General features: G+C 42.2%; 1 protein-coding gene across 1 annotated transcript; it reads left to right on the forward strand.

Moving 5' to 3' along the window:
• Window positions 1-8,709: 8,709 nt before the first annotated feature.
• Window positions 8,710-12,313, forward strand: SNAI2 (snail family transcriptional repressor 2). Its single transcript, XM_048940098.1, has 3 exons — window positions 8,710-9,044; window positions 9,610-10,155; window positions 11,016-12,313. The coding sequence occupies exons 1-3, from the start codon at window positions 8,966-8,968 to the stop codon at window positions 11,195-11,197; spliced, it is 807 nt and encodes a 268-aa protein (XP_048796055.1). The 5' UTR covers window positions 8,710-8,965; the 3' UTR covers window positions 11,198-12,313.
• The last annotated feature ends 2,083 nt before the right edge of the window (window positions 12,314-14,396 follow it).

Raw genomic sequence — 14,396 nt, forward strand, 5'->3', positions numbered from 1 at the left:
AATATCAATCACTCTACTATAGCTATAATTAGGCTTTGGGATCAGTAACAGACCAAGATCTAGCCAATGTGCAGAGACAGCTGCAGACGACTCCCACCAATACTGAGAGGCAGCATGGCAAATGAGTGAAGAAGTGTGGCTGAGTGCTGGCAGTATGTCAATGGGTAGACTTGGGTTGTTAACACAGGGGTAAAAAAGCTGCTATCATGTGTAATGTACCGGAGTTGAGGCAAAGGCCATACCATTACCAGAGAATGTTATGAAAGCAATTTTGAGTACTGCGCTGTTTTGGGTACCGCAGAGTAAGGACAAAAGAGGGCACTCAAAAGAGAGCTATGAAGGTGGTAAGTGGCCTGGAAAGAGAGATGTGGAAAGAGAGTCTGAGGTCCCTTGGTTTGCTCAGCACAGAGCAGAGGAGCTGAGGGGAGGACTCATGGTGGCTGCAGCTCCTTACAGGGAGCGGAGGGGCAGCGCTGAGCTCCACTCTCTGTGATGGCGACAGGACTGGAGGGAACGGCATGGAGCTGCGTCAGGGAGGGGCAGCTGAGAGTTAGGGAAAGGATCTGCACCATAGGGCAGTGGGCATGGAGCAGGCTGCCCAGGGCAGTGGGCACAGCCCTGAGCTGTCAGAGTTCAAAGAGTGTTTACAAGACACTGTGAAGCCAGCAGTTGGACTCAATGATTGAGTTCCTTGCACTTGGGATATTCCATGATTCAGTGGTCTACCATTTCAGTTGAAAAACAATGTCTGACTGTTCCCAACATGAAAGGGAAAAGTTGTAGTCACTCTGGACCCCCTCCAGAAGCAACAGCCTAGCAGGGACGTACTGTAAGACCAACTCCTGCAATACATGCTGTAATCAGCCACAGACTCTCACCAGAGTTGGTACAAAACCTGAAACACAGAGATCCTTCGGACCTTGTAGAGATGCTGAGGAAGAAACTAGGGAGAGCAGAAAGTCCTGACATCCTCATGCTCACAGAAACCAGAGTCGGCAGATGTGCTTTTTCAGTTTTGTGACCTTGAGCATTTTTCCAGTGGTGAAAAGCCTTCAGGAATGTCTTAGATGTTTGGGAAACCTACCATCAGGGAACAGAGCACTGCAAAGGAGTTGCTACTCGGTAATCTTGAAGATATACTGCTTGAATTTACTGGAACTAAAAAAGTCACTGATTGTGATATTGAAAATGAGTTCTGGCGTGCTGAATCACTCAGCCACTGACAACTTGTTCTGTGCCTTTTGCCAGGTACCATTACAGAAACAAATGTCTCCAGACATCAGCCAACCCTCAAAGCTATTCCAGTGATAACAGATAAAGACAGAACAGGACTTTCAGATGTCAGGCCTGTAGCTGGCAAAGTTTATTGTATAAGGCGATAGGAGAAGATAGGGCAGGATGTTTTTATCAAGCTTAACAGAGCCAGTAGCAGAGTACTAGTCTGAATGCAAAGAAACTGGAGCTCAGGACAACACAGGTCTTCACTATCAGAAATCTCTGGGGCTTGGAACTTCCAAACAGACTCTGTAAAATGGAAAGACCAAGTTCTTAAGGGCAACCCAAAAAATTACAAGAATAGCCATCTACAACATTTACCTAAGATCCTATGTGTAAGTGACATGTAACATTAAAGAAAGGAAAGAAGAATAGGCAATACAGCTGGAGAACCAGACTTATAACTTTACTGAGATTATGAGCAGCAGAGGTTAAAGAAAGTCTTTAGGCTTTAGGATAAACCAGAGTAGTAACACTGAAATAAATCCAACATAGCAAACTGATCTCATAGCAAACTGATGAATTTACACTGAAAGAGGGATAGTGGCTCTATGAAGTGACAACACCTGTTAATTTGGGGGCACAAATATCCCACCTATTACCAGCACACAACACAGAGATGACAAAGAGTTGTATAAGACAGAAAAGAACATTCATTTGGAAAGTTCGACTTCTTTGGACGAACAGATGTGCAACTGATAAATAAACAAGAAGAAATACTCACTGATACTCCAGAATGTTAACTTTTGTGGCAGATATGCCACATACATTTTTGGTACTGAATAGATGGTTCAAAAATTGAGGAGATAACTTTGCTGTCCTCCAGCTCACCATATACTGCCTCACACACAGTTTGCTGCTTAATGGAATCCTGGCACAACCATGTCTGTCAGGCAGCCACAATATGAAACTGAATGTCAATAACTGATTTCACTTCTTACACCTGCAACACCTAAAGGTGGGGGAGGGGGGAGGAGGGAAGGGAATTGAACAGCTAATGCCTACTGGAAAACAAGAAACTTCCTGCACTTTAAAGAAAGAAAACTTAGAAAGTTAAATATTATGTATGTATGGAGCAAGAGTGACCAAGAAGAAGAGGCACCATATAGACATTTACAGCAAGCTAAAAGGTGGGAAACTACTCATATTGAGCCATCCAAACTAATGCTGAGTATGTATGATTTTAGGGTTTATATTTTCAGTTCCTGAGAGGCAGTAACTATCTCAATCAGAAAGCAAAATAGTGCAATTGGTGAGGTAGAACATACTGTAAAGGACCATGGGCATCTGTAGGAAGAGCAGAAAAGAACACTTCAACCTCTCTATGTATACCACTTCAACATGTATGTGGTATGAATACCATAACTGATGTATGAATAATGTATAGATGGAAAAATCCACCAAATAGAGCAAAGGGACAAGAAGATAACAAACAAAGGAAAGCATTTTGATTGTATTTGAAAATCCATGGTGTGCAGTGGGCTGTGGTCAAAGGTCATGTCCTCAATATAAATGATACTATAGCTACATAAATTATATTCTATGTAACTCTTTGCTAACAGCTTTTTTTTAAAAAAAAGAAATGCAATAACAAGTGATGCACCACCTTGTTTAGATTTTGGAGGGAGAAGGATAATCTATTGGAAAGGAGACTACCACAAAGTATAGTTAAAAATACACTTCTACAAACTAAGCTTTTGAAAATGCCTGTCTTAATCTCTTCATGCTTCGTTTACTAATTTGTAAAACAGGGATAGAACACTTTTCTCCCACAAATGTTGGATGTTTGATTAAAATGTCAGCATTTGAAACGCACTGTCAGTTATATGTAAGAATTTGCATAAATACAAGTAGATACACAAATGTATATACTCGTGTACATAATGAAAAAATGTGCTTCTGTCATACAAACAGACAGACATGCAATCCCCAGAGCAAGATTCAAATGTGATTTTAAGTCTCAGTCTGATGTAGGCAAAAAACAAAAATCACAGAATCGTGGAATGACTGAGATTGGAGAAGACCTCTAAGATCAACATTGTGTCGACTCATCAGTGCCATGTCCACCACACCATGTCTCTCGGTGCCACATCCATATGGTTCTTGAGCACCTCCAGGGACAGTGACTGCACCACCTCCCTGGGCAGCCTGTGCCACTGCCTCACCACTCTTTTAGAGAAGAAATTTTTCTTAATATGCAAACTGAACTTCCCCTGACATAATTTGAGGCTATTATTTCTCATCCCTTTGCTGTTACCTGGGAAAAGAGGCCAACCCCCACCTCACCACAACCTAATTTAAGGTGACTGCAGGGAGCAATAAGGTCTCCCCTGAGCCTCCTCTTCTACAGACTGCACAATCCCAGCTCCCTCAGCAGCTTCCCATCAGACTTGTGCTCCAGATCCCTCACGGCTTCGCTGCCCTTCTTTGAACACGCTCCAGGGTCTCTATGTCCTTCTTGTAGTGAGGGGCCCAAAACTGAACACGGTACTTACGGTGTAGCTTCACCAGAGCTGAGTACAGGGGAATGATTACCTCCCTGCCCCTGCTGGCTGCACTATTTCTGATACAAGCTGGGACGCCATACAAGCTGGGATGCCATCGGCCTTGTTGGCCAGCTGGGCACCCCGCTGGATTACGTTCAACAATCACAAAAGGAAAAAAATAATAATAATAATAAAACAAAAGCTACCAATATATTATAGACCTGCTGCCTTCGTCAGTCGCCTCTCCTATCCACCGGGGGGTGATGTCCGCCCGCCCGCGGCCCCGCGGCGGCTGCCGCACCGCACAGCGCTGACCCGCCAGCAGGTGGCTCCTTCCCACCGCGCAACGCTGTGCGGCCCCAGAGCTGCGCCTCTTCGCTCCTCGCAGGGTAATACAGCGGCATACTGCTGGATGGTTGAAGGAATGCGGCGCGGAAAGCATCGCTTTTAGAAGCGTAATAGCTTTTGCGGGGATGTAGCACACTTGTTTAAATGAATACCTGTAGTAATGCACACACAAACAGAGTTGTATTTATTCGACTGAAGTCACATCTCAGATCTGCTTGAGCAGATCTGAAACAGTTCAGCTGTAGGCAGAGGAGATACTACAGATGGGAATGACAGGGGAATTTGGCCCATTGTTAAAATATCTTCATGTAGAAACAACGTAGGAAAACTGAAGTACAACCAGGTCCCTTCATGATGGGCTACACTGACTCTAACCTGAACCCTTTTACAGACAGTGAAGTTCCACAGGCATGAAGGAGAGCACACACAAGCCACCCTTATTTGAACAACCTGGTCCAAAAGGGACTGTCTTGTATCTTATTAATAAAGAAAGCTCCTTCACAATAAGTACTATTTATACATATATTAAAGTAATAATAATAACATTGCAGATGAGCTTAGACCTCTAAGGCGCCTGCTTCAAAGCTTATTGACTTCAAGAACTTTGAAAGTTCAGGCTGAATCAGACTTTTGTGGTTCAATCATTGTCTTTTAAATAGGCTTGAGCTGGAATTATGAACCTGAATTAACAAAACACAAAGGAACACTTAGCTTTATAGCATGTCCTAAACGCAAACTTCTTTTTTAGTCTCACCGAATCTCAGAAGCTTAGATCCTATGACACAACTGAACTTGATAACTCTGACTTGAAACACCTGATTTCAGTAAACCTGTATATGAAGGTGTGAAACCTTCAAAATTTGAAGAATTTGAACTTCAATTCAAAAGCAAAATTTCCAAAATCCAGTTTTCTTTTCTATCACTGAACTTAAATTGTACAAGCCCAGAGCTCAGTATGATTTCACACCATTCCACCTGAAGTTGCTGCCATTTCTGCTGACAGTTCAGGTCAGAATTTGCAGTAATGAAGTAAAAGGTTTGGAAGAAAAGGTTTCCTAAAGATATGCTTCAAAAACATTTATTTACGTGCATATGTTAGGGCAATGAAGGAATACTATTCCCTAATTGCTTTCCTCTGCTAATTTCAGCCTTATCCCTCTCAGCCATCCAAACCTAATTAGATCTGAGGTACTCCTCACCTTTTATCTCCACTGAATCCTTACTGCTTCCAAAATTTACACCACTCCTTTACTTTCCCAGGATATACCAAATGACACCGAGGTTGAAGTTTAGCTGGTATATTCCACATTCAATTGGCTATTGAAAACTGATCTCTTTTTCTTCCTTTTTTTTTTTTTTTTCCTCCATATAAACCATTTCTTACTTTCCTTTGAATTATAGGAGGCTTAAGAGTTGAAATACCTATACTGTGAGTTATTTCTGCTTTTATCTCTCCTGAGATGAAGACATCACCCGCACCAATAGCCCTCTTGAGGTACATTTGATATGCTCCACTGGGCTAGGTACTTCTGGGGGCTCCTCTGAATCTTCAGTGGGCTCCACAGCAGGCCCAGGCAAAATGTGCTCAGAAGTAGAGTGTCTTAAAAACATAATACTCTGGGAACAGCCATCATAACTCATTTTGTATTCTTTTTTTTTTTTTTTTTTAATGAATTTTGCTGTGATTTATCCAGATATTTACCATTTTTGGATCCAAGGTCATGCTAATAATTGATGCATGATAAGGACATGAACTCTTTAATGTGAAAACCTGAGTTGCTGGTGAGTTAGTTTTGGTCCTTCTTCCCTCTTTGATAACAAAGGCAGTTCTGGCACTCCATTTCCAGAAAGCTGTGTAACAAAACTTGCCCTTCTCAGACAGCCTGACAAAAAAGGGGTTTGATGGAGCTGTCAGAAGCTGAGGCTCACAGGTTATTATTTAGACACATAAACAAGCAAAAGGCAATTTCTGCTACATGGTTGAAACTTTGGACCTAAGCATTCTATGGCGCAAAGCACATACCAATCTTTCAGGCAACGGATGTGCGCGGGTCGCTTCCCACCTGCTTCACAGAGCAGCAATTAGCAGCACAGTGGCATTAGCAGGACGCTTCACACCAGCTTTCAAAGCGATGACCTACAGAAGCTGTGACAGACCAGTTAATTGTAACACTTGGGGGAGAAGTGCTCAGCCTGACTCTTTGGGGTGAGCACAAGGCCTTGCCCACTGGCACAGGGCCCTGCAGGAACATCTTTGCTGTCTGCCATCCCTGCCTCTCTCCTGCCAAGGGGAACTCTCCCACCCTCTGTGGTTGACTTTTGTGTTTCCTTTCTTGCTCTGGGATGGATGCTGCACGCCTGTGAGTGCCCTCTCATCCACATTTGCCGTAAACACCCAGAGCACCTGTTTACTCTGACTCACCTACCCCTCACGCAGACTCTCCCTTTTTTTTGACAGCAGACCTCACTCAGGCAGTATGTGTTGCTAATATCCTTTCAGGACCATGTAATAACATGCCTTCTACCCAATTCCTAACATCCTTCAATCAGCTTGGCTCAGCCAGTGGGCTAACTGCTTACGCTTCTGTGATTTATATAAGTGCAATTAATTTGAACTGCATCACTCCGGTGTTATGCTGGTGAAAATGCCCCGAGAGGGAGTACCTCACTGGTGAATCAGACCCTTTGCTTTTAACAAATATACAAAGGAACAGATCTCGAGCCAGTGAAAATCTGCACGGCTCCATTCATTTCAACACAGGGACTTAAAGCAGCTTGAGGCCTGAATCACAGCTCATGTAGCAAACTATTTAGATAAAGACTAATGCCTCACATCGTGAAATGCAGTGCTTTCCCAGAGCTGGAAGGGAACAGAGAGCTGAGAGGGGACCAGCTTCACAAATGCCCCTTTCAAAAATATGCTTTGGATTTCATCGTTTCTGTAGAATGAAGGAAAGCAGCCGTTTTGCTCTCTGTGCTGTGAAGTGCTGCATTTCTCCCTTCAGCCCAGCTACAGAGCAGGTAACCGGGAAGTCCCTTTCGTTGCCACTTTCCCTCTTCTTCCCCAGCCTGGGTGTGTTCCCTGCAGCCTGGAAGCCTATGTGACAACTCCCACTGCCACACACAAGGGAGACGCTGAACAGCTGAACCTTTTTAATCAGTTCTTAAAAATGGCCAACTTTCTCTGCACTTGTTCTGGCATCCCAGAGATTAAGAAGCCATGCAGCTTGACAAAGCACTTTGTTCTGACGTGTCTTAACAGAACCAGAGGGGCTTTTTTTTTTTTTTCCCTCATGTCTCTGTTCCAACACCTGCTGCAAAAAATGGGCTGGGGTGGGCTCTGTAAAACACAGGACACAGCCCTAGCGGCACACCGCACAGCATACCAATATGTGCCCGGGCAGGTGGAGTTAAAAGCTAAGGGGGGAGAGCACTGGGGGGGGGCAGAATGGGAGACAATCAGTGTGGTCCGTGTTAGAAATCCACCAGCACTCAGCTGTCCACATTTTCAAAACGCAAACATTTGAAAATTAATATACACACAAATACATATATATATGTGTGACTAAATGCCTCCTCTGAACCAATCTAGATAACCAGAACATTCTGTGGCCCATTTGAGAAACTTTCATCCTAAATGAAATACATAATAAAGATTATACCTTCTTAGGATATCAAGAGGTCTTAAACATACTAATGGAGAAATGCATTTAAGAGACATCACTCAGTCTGTAATTTGGGGGGATTGCTTATCTGTGTATCTTTTAACTACTTTGAGTAATTAGGAAAATTCCCTTAGCAGTGCTCTAAGAGGACAGGCAAAAAAGTGACACAGTAATTCCCAAGGAGGGAAAGGTTGAAGTTTTGCATTTTGTACATTTTTAAAGTTAAAAGAAAAAAAAGAAGAAAAAAAAAAAGGAAGTATCCTTCATAAGAACAGCCTATCTGAACCAGTATGCATATGTACAACATATCAAACCTATCACCCCCTCTGAAATGTTTCCACGGGCTACTCCCTCAGCCTGGGCTCACCAGCATCTCGCTGGCCCCTGTGCCTGAAAGGGGCAGGGTGGGGAGCACAACTGCTCGTCCCCACCATTTCCTGAGTGCAGATTTCAAAGGCAGCTCCCAGCCACAGCAGCGCACAGCTTGCTCCAAGCCTCGCTTTGCCGGATAACATCTCTCTTGCAATGTCCCCCCCCCCCTTTCTGCCCTTAACGGGCAGTGTGTCCCATTGTAATTCTGATATCAAACATCTGGAAAAGAGACTCTTAAAGGAGAAAAAAAAAAAAAAAAAAAAAAAAAAAAGATAAGAAAAGATAAGAAAAAGTTTCAGTGCACGTGACTTATTCGGGAAGCAAAAAAGAGAACTCAGCTGAATCAGTAAACTGACCTTTTATTGTTAAAGCACTATGACCAAGGCATTTTTCTAGACTGAAATTCCGAGGAGCGCCGCGCACCCGCTGTGCAGCAGCGCAGCGCGTTCCGCCAGGCTGCTCTGCTCCTCTGTGCACAGCTGTCTCCAGCGGGAGGAGCTGAAACCTGAAGCAAAGCCTCCGAGCGGGGATTGGGTCCGTCCTGCGAGCAGCCCTCCCAGAAAAACAGCCTGTTTGGAAAAGTGCTTGAGAACATCCAGAAGTGATTGGAGGAGCAGAAAACCCTTCCCCCCTGCACCTGACTTGCGGGTATTTACGGCACTTTTCAAGGCGCCTCTGCAGTGCCACTACACAGCGGAGTGCATGGAGCAGACAATGCGATAGGGACCGATGCGCTCGCAGTGATAGTGTGCGTGTGTGCTGCACCGCTGCGCCGATCCGAAAGGAGACTCTGCAAGAAGGAGAAAGCCTGCGTTCAAAATGCCACGCTCCTTCCTGGTCAAGAAACATTTCAATTCATCCAAGAAGCCAAACTACAGCGAACTGGACACTCATACAGGTAACAGAAGGAGATCTCCGGCCGCCGCGTTGCTTCCGAGGTCGCGTTTGTGGCTTGGAGGTGGAGAGGAGGGGTGGGATTGCTCCCCGGGCTATGGGAGGGGGTCACTTCCCCGCTAGCTCTTTTTTTCCCCTTGCTTACAATGAGAGAGTTCTGACAAATATGTCAGCGCTGCTCGGAATGAATCATGAAGTTTGCTCATCCACTTGAACTCAGTTATTAAAAGAGGATTTGGAGTTTTCCTGTTCTACATCTGCTGGAAATGGAGTTGAAACTTCTGCACAAATCCTGCAGGAAGTTTACTGCTGCACTGTATCAGGCTGCATAGATTTAGGAGCAGCACGCTGCCTTGAGGAGACTCTCAAGCTGTAATTTATCTGTTCCACAGCACTGTCTTTACCCATCAGTATATTTGTATCCAATCGTATTTCCTTAATCCGCCTTACAGGCAGATGGACATTCCAAGTGTTTGACTTAGGCACTTTTTAATGCCCCAAATGTTAATTTTGCTGCCTTTTAAAATACTTTTCAGTTCTCTTACCTTAAAATTTTCTTCTTTCTCCAGTGATTATATCCCCATACCTGTATGAAAGCTACCCGGTCCCTATCATACCGCAGCCAGAGATCCTGAGCTCTGTAGCTTACAACCCCATTACTGTGTGGACTACAACCGGGCTGCTACCGTCTCCTCTACCCAATGACCTCTCTCCACTTTCTGGATACCCCTCATCTTTGGGAAGAGTCAGCCCACCTCCACCATCCGACACCTCCTCCAAAGATCACAGCGGTTCAGAAAGTCCCATTAGTGATGAAGAAGAGAGAATCCAGTCCAAGCTTTCAGACCCTCATGCCATCGAAGCTGAAAAGTTTCAGTGCAGTTTATGCAACAAGACCTATTCCACTTTCTCTGGGTTGGCCAAACACAAGCAGCTGCACTGTGATGCTCAGTCTAGGAAATCGTTCAGCTGCAAGTACTGTGACAAGGAGTATGTCAGCCTGGGAGCACTTAAGATGCACATCAGGACCCACACGCTACCTTGTGTCTGCAAGATCTGCGGCAAGGCTTTCTCCAGACCCTGGCTGCTTCAAGGGCACATCAGAACCCACACTGGTAAGAGCTGCAGACTGTTGCTATTGCTTTCTGATATTTTTTTCCATCGGTAGAACAAACAGCACTGTTTCTTGACTAGCCAGGAGATGCATACATGAAGTTTTAAATGTATCATTAAATGGCCAGTTTTCCCCTTTTTGAGGAGTGGTGGGAGAGGAGGATAGCTGTGGGACAGATTCTGTTCTGATAACCTCTTTCCACTAGCTGAAGGTGTTTCTATAAGGATTTTATGGTAACTTTCAGGCTTTGGAAAATGATAATGTTCAGAAGGCTTCAGCTGACTCTTAAATAGTAAAGCAGAAAGGCAATGCATGAGAGGCTTATCTCTGACCCCTTAAGCAATTGGCAAGTTTTGCATGCACTCTCTCAAGTCCTCAAGAATTAGCAACACTTCATCACCAAAGCATTTCTTGTGTGTTGAGGCAAAAGCATGATTTTCAGTATAACACTAGGTACAATTTAACATCTGTACAGCTGTTTGGCACTTCTAAGCCAAAGCCCTCATTTCAAGTCATTCACACAGAGCTAAGCAGAAAGACACTCTATGAAAATATGTGAAAATACTGGGAGGAGCCCAGCCTAGGAATACTGCCTGCACCTGTACGTGCAGAAGGTGTCAGCACCTTGTCTTCAGAGACTGTACTTACTAGCAGATTCTGCAAAGCTTAAGTTCTGCAAGTGCAATCCACAGTGCTGAAAGCTGTTGTATCTGTGACCTGATTAACTTTGTGCTATACATGTTTTTGACTATAATAAATCATTTCTGTCTGTTTTCTTTTTCTTAGGATAACAGTGAGTTTTACCTGTCCTAAGCTTTTTTTAACCCTTTATTGTATTTTTGCTTGATGTTTCCTTTTTAGGAGAGAAACCATTTTCCTGTCCTCACTGCAACAGGGCTTTTGCAGACAGATCCAATCTGAGGGCTCATTTGCAGACCCACTCGGATGTGAAGAAATACCAGTGCAAAAATTGCTCCAAAACTTTCTCCAGAATGTCTCTTCTGCACAAACATGAGGAATCTGGCTGCTGTGTAGCACACTGAGTCATGCAGTCAATGTTTACCTGGACTCAATGCATTTCTCCACTCCTGTTCCAAATGATAAGTGGAAATCCAAAGGCATTTTCTCTTCCACTTTCCAGCCAAAAAAAAAAAAACCCAAAAAAAAAACCAAAAAAAAAAAACCATCCAAAAAAACCCAACAAACAAACAAAGTAGTGGAAGAACTTAGAATGTCAGTAGAAAGGAGCCTTAAGTAGTTCTGTTTAGTCACACATTCACATTCTTAAGTGTGAACGCTGAGGTATGGGGAAAGATGCCATGCATGACATTTCAAGTAGATTTAAAGGAAGAAGCATTATCCGCTTTCTTTATAGATGAAGCCAAATCTATGTAGTCTTTTCTTGCTTAGGGAAGGCTGCAAAGTTACTAATACATTCCTGCCAAGCCATTTCAACCAAAGAAACAGTATTTTAATGGAACTTTTGATAAAAATGCTACCCAAGTGAATTTTACCAGACACCATTAATCTCAGGTGCCTTAAAAAGTATTCCAAGTTTACCTTAGTAAATGTTTAATATTATTCATTGCTGTGTTGTTTTTTTTTAAAAAAGTTTTATTTTATTAAAGCCAAGGCCTTCACTATTGATCTAAAATGCTTTAAAGAGGGATAATTTAGAGAGGAAAACGTGTAAGAGAATGTACGAAAAACTTAAAGCCACGAATTAACCGCATGTGCCTTTATAAAAAAAAATATAAAAAAGAAAAGAAAAAAAAGGAGACTGTAGCTTCAAACATTCCTGGTGCATGCCTGACCATCTTCTAATATGGAATCGTTCCTCTAAACTTTGCTATTTTTTAAAAACGGGAATAAGTGCAAGAGAGGGGACTCATGGGAGTTTAACAATTATTTTTTTTGTTAAATGCACAAAGGAAATGCAATATTTTCAGCATTACCCCTCCAAGTGCCTTTTTTATTGATGATTTTGTAAAGTATGTGGACATAATGTAAATATTTTTATTTTTATATGACTGAATGTGTTATGAATGAAAGTGAATTGTTGCCTATAGCAGCATCTATAGATAACTTGAAGAAAGCGTGAAGTGAAATTTATGGTTTTTTTCTAGCCACTTTTTTACAATAAACATTTTTAAATAAGCCTTCTGTTGTTTCTTCTAATTAAATAAAGGGGTCGTGTTTGATTTATCAAGGGTATTGAATAATGTAAGTAAATGTCTCTACAGGTCAAAGTGAAGATGAAAGTGAATTTCAGCTGTGAATTCTTAGTTCACGACATTAGAAAGAGAAATATCCATTTTTATTTTCAAACCTTCAAAACATTATAAAGCATTTTTGTGGAGTCACCAGTATAAACATTTTTTTTATTACTTGTAAGTATGACAACACTGTGAAATATGTTTTAACACAAACACTTAAATATTTTTTGTTGCATTTTAACAGTTGAAAAGATCCTAATAGAGCAGTCTTATTACAATACTCTTCCTGAGATGCTGACATTAGGAAATGTGGCCCTCACCAAAAGTTCGTTAAAGTCAGCAATATTTGCACAAAGCTCTTGTAACGTGGTGTGCAGGTCACAGTACAATATACATTCATTTCAGAAAGACTAAAGATATCTGAAGTATCTTACATGGCAGAACTGCCAAGTGAATGTATTATGAGTGTGTATGAGCTTATAGATCATGTGAAATAATTATTGAGTAATAAAAATCAGAAATACTGTTGTTCAGATGATTTGACTAGGGACTCCAGGCTGGATGTGGCTCTGGGAAGCCTGGTGTAGTGTTGGGAACCCTGCCTGCGGCAGGGGGTTGAAACTACATGATCACTGGTGTCCTTTTCAACCCAGGCCATTCTATGATTCTATGATTCTGTGACTCCAGGATCCTAAATACATAAAAACATTATGACTTCAACAAGCCAATAGCAGCATTTTCAACTTTTAACAAAGCTAGAAAGCAAATAAACATTGTACATACAAATTCCAGAACACTGTGGTATGTTATGCAGGAGCAGAAAATAGCAAAATCAGAATTCCAACATTTGAATGAGAAGTTTACAGTAGGACATGCACAAGGGGCAGATTTCTTGAGAAAGATCACATGCAATGACTGTCCTGCAGAGACCTGCAGACTGCCCCAGTAAGACCGTGCTGGAAGGTCTTGGGCAGTAGGTGCATGACAGCAGCTTTGTAACTTTTTTCCAAAGTCAGCTCAGATGAAGCTTTTCATATCCTCCAAGAACATCCTGGCAAAATCTCCGTGTTATAAGAACAATTCACTAGGACTTGTTAGATTTTATTTTCAGGAAGTGGCTTGAGAGTTCAGGAAAGATAGGATTAGTGGGAATTTGCGAGGTAACTTTTCAAAATGAACATATGAAGGCATCAAATACCTTTGAAAAGTTTCATGTGGTTACTGTATTGATTTGCACTTCCATGTTAGTCACTTTGAAGTTCCTAGGCTCCAGCAGCAATTTGTGCAGCTTTCTCTTCCCGGAGTGAAGTTTAGCAGTGTATAAGTAAAGCTCTGGCAATCAACAGCTATTTGTACTGTCAAAGTTCTAGGTTTGCTTTCCTGCAGCTATTTACCTCGTGTAATAAAGGCTTCGCCATTGTTTTAATTCACACTTTAAATTCTCTATGCTCATAGTAAATGAAATAGCATAAGAGATTGACTTCTTGAATGAATGGAAATGCTACTGTTGTCCTTAAGGGAAATCAGATGAAAACTTCATCAAAATACAGTATGCTAAACGAAACACAAGTGGAACTGGTCTGATTTGGAGATGACAATTAAGATATGCTACTTTGCATGCCTGTAACACCTGTACTCATAAAACACAAAGATGGGAAAGGCTAGAAGCTCTTCTGGCTCATCTCTCTAATTGAAACAGTGCTCTATCACAGATTTCCAGCTCTCTGTCCAGTTGCAGCATAAACTTCCCAGGCAGCTGAATTTCTCTGCTTTTCCTGTGAGACTGCTTTGTGAGTGCTGTTGTAGCATTCTTCCAAGACATTTACCATTAGTAGTTTTGCCTCATTACTCTGGAAGAATCTTTCTTTACATACACAAGCTATTTATCAATGTAAATTGAATTCTGTTCTGAGCTGTTGGATGATAACTCCTTTGATTTTCTTGAAATGTGACTGAAAACCTCCCTCTATAGTGAACCTACCTACTGCATCTTTTTGACTATAGCTACATTTCTTACAAGATATCA

Source organism: Lagopus muta, chromosome 3, assembly GCF_023343835.1.
Source record: "Lagopus muta isolate bLagMut1 chromosome 3, bLagMut1 primary, whole genome shotgun sequence".
Taxonomy (NCBI): domain Eukaryota; kingdom Metazoa; phylum Chordata; class Aves; order Galliformes; family Phasianidae; genus Lagopus; species Lagopus muta.